This window comes from Limulus polyphemus, unplaced genomic scaffold (genome assembly GCF_000517525.1).
Source record: "Limulus polyphemus unplaced genomic scaffold, Limulus_polyphemus-2.1.2 Scaffold76900, whole genome shotgun sequence".
NCBI classification, from domain to species: Eukaryota; Metazoa; Arthropoda; class Merostomata; order Xiphosura; family Limulidae; genus Limulus; species Limulus polyphemus.
In genome coordinates this window covers 125-8,035 of record NW_013742496.1, presented here as the reverse complement: position 1 = coordinate 8,035, position 7,911 = coordinate 125, and the positions used below count along the sequence as shown (strand labels likewise).

General features: G+C 34.1%; 1 protein-coding gene across 1 annotated transcript; it reads right to left on the bottom strand.

Annotated features, from left to right (window-relative positions):
• Positions 1-482: 482 nt before the first annotated feature.
• Positions 483-7,034, bottom strand: LOC111084459 (protein croquemort-like; the record flags this gene model as incomplete). The annotated part of the gene is made up of 3 exons (XM_022381166.1): positions 6,912-7,034; positions 5,887-6,047; positions 483-654 (listed from the first exon to the last, which is right to left on the bottom strand). Coding segments are annotated over exons 1-3 (447 nt in total), but the record flags the coding sequence as incomplete, so codon positions are not given.
• Positions 7,035-7,911: the final 877 nt, after the last annotated feature.

Genomic DNA, 7,911 nt, shown 5'->3' with positions numbered 1-7,911 from the left:
ACGTAACAATATTAATACAATAAGTATAGCAATAAGAAGTCTAAAAGTAACAGTAGATGCAATGTTTACAACAATAACTTATGAAGAATAGCGATAGATACAATACTTACGACAATAAGAACAATAATAGTGACAATAAAAACACTACTAATAACAAAAAAGAACATTAACAATGCCAGTAGATCAAATTCTAAGAACAATAAGAGTGACAATGGATACAATGCTTAAAACAATAAGAACATTAAGGGTGACGGTAAATACAATATTTACAATACTAAGAACAATAAGAGTGACAAAAGATGCAATGCTTATAACAATAAGTACATGAAGGGTGACGGTAAATACAATACTAAGAACAATAAGAGTGACAATAGATACAATGCTTAGAACAATACGTACATGAAGGGTGACGGTAAATACAATACTTACAATACTAAGAACAATTAGAGTGACAATAGATACAATGCTTAGAACATAAGTACATGAAGGGTGACGGTAGATACAATACTTACAACAGCAGGAACGTTGAGGGTTGTGACAATATCTTCTAAAGAACCGTCTGTAAGATCTGATTCAAAATACCAGCTCTTGATTTGCTGATAGGAGACTGTCCCGTTCTTGTTCCAAGTGATGTTTACTTTTAAACGATGCTCCCTGTCAGGAGAACAAACAGTTACCTGCTAATACTTTTTTAAATACTGTAAACATTTTATAAGACGTGGAGAAATCAAAGATTAACATAATATTAACATACGATCCAAGATAGAAAAAAAAAGCCAATCAAAGTTAAAATTAATAAGTGATAGTTGTTGGTCGATAGATTTTTTTTTCAAAATTTTAGCTCAAAGCTACACAAAAGTCTGTCTGCGCTTAACCGTCTTTACTGAACTGATACACTGGAAGGAAGGTATCAAGTGTAACAGCATCCATCACCAGCTCTTGGGCTACTTTATCTGACTGCATAGTGAGATTTGAGATTCTTATAGTGTACCCACAGCTCCAAAGTGCATAGTGTTTTTTTTGTTGTTGTTGTTTTTGCAGTAGCAGCGGGACAAAAACCACGGATTCACAGCTCGGACACGCCAACCACTAACCATACCTGAGCCAAAGTTTCTCGAAGCAAAGTGTTTCAATTGGTCTCTTTAAAAGATACCTTTGAAAGAACGTTCAAAACGATTTTTCATATGCGAAATTCAATACACCGAATTATACACATATAATACATTGAAGTTAGTGTGGTAAGCCTGAACTGACGAAGCGAGGAACTCGATCTAAGAAATATGGTGGAGAGAAGACTGTGTCGAAATAACGTTTCTAAGTGCACCTTAACCTCAAACACGAAAGTTGTTCTCTTTAATCTTTGTATTTGTTTGGTATCAAAATATTGTTTTATGGTGTATTATTTCTTTTGCATTTTGTATACATAGAATATGGTGAATTTATCGACCCAAACACTTGAATTATATTTTGTTTCATGACGGTCAACCTTTTGATTGCTGGTAAACAAAATTTAAATGTAACGTATTTACTTGATCGTTCACCTCTGGACCCTCAGCAGTCATTGACTCTAGAGGAGCAAAGAATGACTAAAATTCCTTCATCTTACGAAATAATAACAAAAATTTTTATTGAACATCTAGACGAAACCTTTCAAGAATGCTTTTAATTAGAGTTAGCAACACAAGTAATAAATGTAGAGCGGAAATACAGCGTTAGACCAAGCGATCTTTATTTTGCCTTATAAGATATAAACATGTGTGTTTGTCGGATATTCGCATAAAGCTACTCATGGACTATCTCAGTTAGCCGTTCAAAATTTTGAACTGATAGGTTAAAGGAGAAGATGACTAGTCAACAGCACCCACTGCCAACTCTTGGGCTATTATAATGGAATAGTAGGATTTGCCGTCGCTGTTATAATGTACCCACAGCCCGAAAGTGTGAAGCGCGATTTTTTCGGCAACGGGACGTGAACCATTAATTCTCGGATTGAAACTCCAAACATACTAACTATTATATGATATCCTGCTTGGATATGCGAAATAGGACAAATGTGACTAAGCAATTATTTGATTTATAACATCTAGCGTCTTACTCTGAAATAAGCAATATTTAAACTGGTTTCAATTTTCTTCGTGAAGTTTTCTTTAGTCCCAACCGTATAATACCAACTATATAGTAACTATTGCCCACTCTTCTATAACTATAAAATCTTTAAAACATTCTATTTGCATTTTATTCATCTGCCTGCTGCCAGAGGGCGCTATCACCAGAGAAATTGAACATAGAGAATTAAGAAAAAAATAACAATTATACAAATATCACCTTGAAAGCTAACAAATCAGATACAATTAACTATTCACCGTACGTTAACAAAACTAACAAACTTAAGAGAATTATACTCAAAGTAGCAAAGTAGTTTATTCAAGTTGAAAAAGTAATAATAGAAAAAATGTCAGAAGTGAAAATACATAGAATACAATCCACAGTGACAAACAAACATGAAATAAAACAAAGATCAAGAGAAAGCAAGCGACATTGGGAAGTTTAAAATTTACAATAGTGTACTTTCTGATGGACAGTTTCGGTGTTTAGGTTTGGAAGTTTATTTAATGTTAGTCAATTTTAAACAACTAAACAAAAAAAAGTAAAATGCAACATAAAGGTATAGGGGAACAAATAGGGAGACTCCAACTAATGAATAAATAGGGGTGTTTTGATTTGTTAATGAATTTTCTACCTCTACAGTAAAATGTGAAGAAAAACAGACGCCTTGGAACACATTAAATGTAAAATATAGGTCATCTTTTTCAATCTGTGCGTGAGAAATTAAGTTTTTCAAACTTTTTTTTTAATTTTTTGCAGAGTAAAATGAGTGAAAAAAACTGGTGTAATAATGTCAGTGTAACAGACTTGTTGGTAAAGAAAACTAGGGGGAATTATTGTGTCGAGCTAAAATATGTAAAAAAACCTTACATCTACATATATGAAAGTACGTTTACGATATATCGAGGTACTAACACTCAAGTACATTTATTTGAGCAATATGGAGGCAAAATCTTATGTTTGTGTATCATACATACACAGTATTGTTGTTTGTTCGACATATGAAACTCAAAAGTTATCAGTTTACCTACACATTTACACTCAATGCTTTTCTCTATAATGAGAAGTCCACGACTTTAAATTAAATCCGTAAACGTTCTCACATATCTTGCAATTTAAGACACCTACATAGTCGTTTGTTTAAGCCGAAATGCGAAACCTACTCATATCGCATTTCATTGCCTTTTCTGTTTTTATTTTATGTTAGTGATGCCAGTGAAACACAGTGGTTGCAACGAAACATGGTGTAGTATGTACTTTTAAGTTCCTACATATATTTTCTGTGTAACAGTATATACAGTTAGTGTTATAAGGTTTCGAAGAGAGAAAGGTATTATTGTTGCAACATTGAACAATATAATTACACACGTACTGTCTCTAAACGTATACAGGTCAAGTGTATATAATGTAGTATGATTACACACGTACAGTCCCTAAGGGTATACAGGTCAAGTGTAGATAATGTAGTATAAGCGAAATCTTGCATAAAAACACTGAAATGAAGGACGCTTACGTAAGAAAAGCATGTACTGAAAGGTTGGACAACTTGGTTCGTGCACGCTTGGTTCTTGCATTAAAATGGAGAAATGATTACACATTTCGTATGTTTTGTTTTTGTAATTTCGCGCAAAGCTACACGAGGGCTATCTGCGCTAGCCGTCCCTAATTTAGCAGTGTAATACTAGAGGGAAGGCAGCTAGTCATCACCACCCACCGCCAACTCTTGAGCTACTCTTTTACCAACGAATAGTGGGATTGACCGTCACATAATAACGCCCCCACGGCTGAAAGGGCGAGCATGTTTGGTGGGATGCGGATTCGAACCCGCGACCCTCAGATTGTGAGTCGAGCGCCTTATTCACCTGGCCATGCCAGGCCATACACACATTTCGTAAATATCTACAAAATGAATGAAAAAAGCTGCAAGTGAAATCATAATTACTCTACGGTAAACAACGTCTTTCTACAGTAATCTAAGTTATTATAAATAGTTCTTTTCATGAATACTGTATACATTTATTTACCGTACTCCAACCAATACGATGATTAATCAAGGAATAAAAACAGCACCTGTTAAAATAAGGGAAATACCAGTACGACACTGATCGAAACGAAAACATCAATAAACATTTGATAACATTTGTTATTTTGGTTTAGGGAAAAGCTATACAACAGGCTGTCTGCACTCTGTCCACCACGGGTACTCGAACTCCAGATTTTAGCGTCATAAGTCTGTAAACCTTGAGGAACCAATTAAGCATAAAATATATTGATTTATTATATATATATATATATAATGATTGTTTTTCAGAAAAATACCAAACTTTGTCTTGTAATCCCTTAACAAACAGTGAGTTATTATTGGAAACTAAATTGTACAGCACTGTATCAGCCCAATGAAGATCGAGCGACACGAAATCAGTTATAATTTATTTGTCTTTACGTAACGCTGTTGATTGTTGAGGCGTAAATAAATTACATAGAACTTTCAAAAATCCCTTTGTGATAATCACTTACCAAGATAATATAATGTACAAAGTTACTTTACACACACAGTCGACACACTGATTATCAAAACTCTCCCATTGTTATTACTACTGTCAATCACGCACTGTTGAGGTTGAGAAATTATTTCAAGCGTCGCTTATATAATTAGAGGCTGTGTGTGGCCTAGTATTGCCGTACCCGGACTCAGAATTTGACGATTTACGGTGCGGGACCCGTGACGCAAAAGCGAATTCGCACTTTAGAGCCGTGGTTAGACTCTAAGAGTGACGGTGAAATCGAAGTGTTCGCTCAGATAACAGTAGCCCGAGAGTTGGCGGAGGGTGCTGCTGACTATCTAATCTACCAGTTCAATGTTAGGGACGACTGTAAGCAGATAACCTTTGCGTAGCCTTGCGTGAAAAATCTAAGACAAATAAAATATCTAACACCACTCAAGGGAAAAACAACTTAAGATGTAAGAGACTTAATACCGTATTAACTATTTCACTGTAACATCAAAAGGTAGCTTACATCGGAGTTAAAACAAACAAAATATGAAATTATATTAATGACAATATTTAACTAGTTCAAATTCACCACATGCCTATTAAGTTTAGTCTTAGTTACCTAAAACAGCATAGAATATCATTCATTAGAGTTCAAAATAAAATTTTGTAATGATGCAATCTTTACTGAAACATTGGTTAGGCATATTAACGATATTTTCGACCATATTCTTAATAATATCACATGGTTAGGCTAATGCGGAAGATTTGAGCTAGGTCAAATTCCACACATTGAGTCAACAAGGTAAATTATATAAAGAATTGTAATTTGTGCTAATGTATACAAAGAATTGTAATTTGTGCTAATGTATATAGAGAATTGTAATTTGTGCTAATGTATATAAAAGAATTGTAATTTATGCTAATGTATATAAAGAATTGTAATTTATGCTAATGTATATAAAGAATTATAATTTGTGCTAATGTATATAGAGAATTGTAATTTATGCTTATGTCCAACAGTTCAAAAAGTCAAAATAGTAAATAGCTAGAATAATTATTACTGACGAAGCACGTATATCTCCTAGGTGAGCATTATTAAGAAAAATACACAAACACAATTTACCGGTAATCGTTCGTAATATATTATTTAAATGTTCATATGTCTACAAATTAAACAACTTAACTTATTAATTGTTACAGAGTCACAACAAAAGTTTGCAGTTGAATAGGAGGTACAAGTGTGAATGAAACAAATTATAAACATCAGAACCATTTACGTTTTTACCTGAACGTATATGGACCCATTTCTTTAAAGTCTGGTTTTTCTTTGAGACTCCACACCCCTTCAGGATTGGTAAGGTTAAAGAAATAGAAGCGAATGTAAATAGGAACTGGTGGTTCTTTCCAGTAACCATAGCTTTCTGATCCTTCTTGCAACATCATTCGCTAGAGTAACAATTACAAAATAATAATAATTAAAAAACGTTTCCATTAATTTCAGAACTGGTGATAATGTAGAAATCAAAATGTGTTCAAAACTACTACAAAGAAAAGAAATAACATGTTTGGAGAATGAAGAACTTGGTAAATGACTAAGAATCACCTTCAGCTGGTAACATAATATTGGTGGAAAACAAACTTTTTAATAATCCAAACCTTGACTTCTTTAACATTTTAACTTGTATGTATATTTCAAAGTCTCATTAAAACTTGCAGTAGCATGCATTAAACATATGCTAATAGGGCCATCAAATAAAAGGGCTTGTATGGAAAATACTTGGAAAAAACAAAACCAAAACAACATTTTGTAAGCAGCTTCATCCAAGAATGATCTGTCATTTGGGCGGAGGCAAAATAGTCGAATCCACTTATTTTCGAACAGTAAATCACTTACGTAATTATGTGGAGTATTCATGAATGAAAGACATTGCTTATGGACACCATTGCCAGTTAATATTTTCGTAAGTGATGAACACATTCTCCCATTACTTTCATATATACAAGACCATTACACCTATATATATATATGTATTCCCTTTTGTAGAATAGTACACGTGTCAGTCAATGAAATGTATATCTATTTATTTCCTGAACTGTGCGCTAGACGTGTCTTTATTGAGACTAGCATAAAATACCCGCGCTCAGCTGCGGGGATCAGATGCACAGAGGCCGCAATGTACCAATCAAGCTCCTCCATTATTCCCAATTATTTCTATAGCTACCCGAAGGGGGGCAAGTACAAAAAAAAACACATGTTAGGACACCTGCCCGTAGTATCTGAACAATTGTGACAAGTTTGACTCCGCTAACCTGTGAGTGGGAGTATGAACACATTTTCAAAAACAGTATCACTGGACCTCGAGGAAGGGGAGTCAGGAACACAAATTCCGATGTCAGATTCGAGTCCGACAACCCTACATACATATTTATAGACCCTCACTAGGCATGGGTGACCTTCCAGGTGCGTTTTAGCTCCCCTTCATAGAGGCCACCCCGAGTTCAAATGCCAAGTTTAGTACTGTTAGCTCGAAAACTGTGACAAGAGTTTGCGTACAAACAGATAATTTAACACAAAAACATTATCGTGAATTATATAGTATACAGGGGTTTAGTTCACTGTAATGTGTATATATATAGATAAACAGGCTGTAAGAGATTAAAAAAGAGATAGAGAGATTGTAGTATATAAAATAGACAGATAGGTAAATAAATATTTGTACCAAATACACCGATTACATAAATATTGTAAAGTTTAGATTCTTTAACGCGGAGGGATACCTAATGTTATGAATACTACTGTATAGAACGGATAACCCGTAATGCTTGGATGCTATAAAATGAAACAAATCCCCTCAAATACTTAGTTTGTTGCTTATCTTGTACGTTATATTAAGCTTTGTTACCAAGATTACATTTCATACAAAGTCCACATGGTTAACTACAACGTCCCTTGTTTGAAGCGTTCGTAGATACATTGTTTTTAAAATGACAGAAAGATTGTAACCTGCGAACACAGATAATTTGAATGCAAGGTTAAATGGACGTTAAAATAGTCCACACACTTGTAGTTAAATGTCTAATGAGCAAAAGTATAACCCTCACATTCTGTAAAAATTTGTATGTTTCTATAAGAGGAGAAAAGGCACCAAAGAGGAGGACCTTCAAGAAAACGTTTCTTTTACCAAACAGTTTGAGCGATATGTCTTATTTATTATACTTTCCAAACGTAATTTGAGCATAAAAGGTATCTTCATTCTCACCAAACTATCAAACAAACAAATGGTAAGCGTATAGAAATGACGTTGTCTCC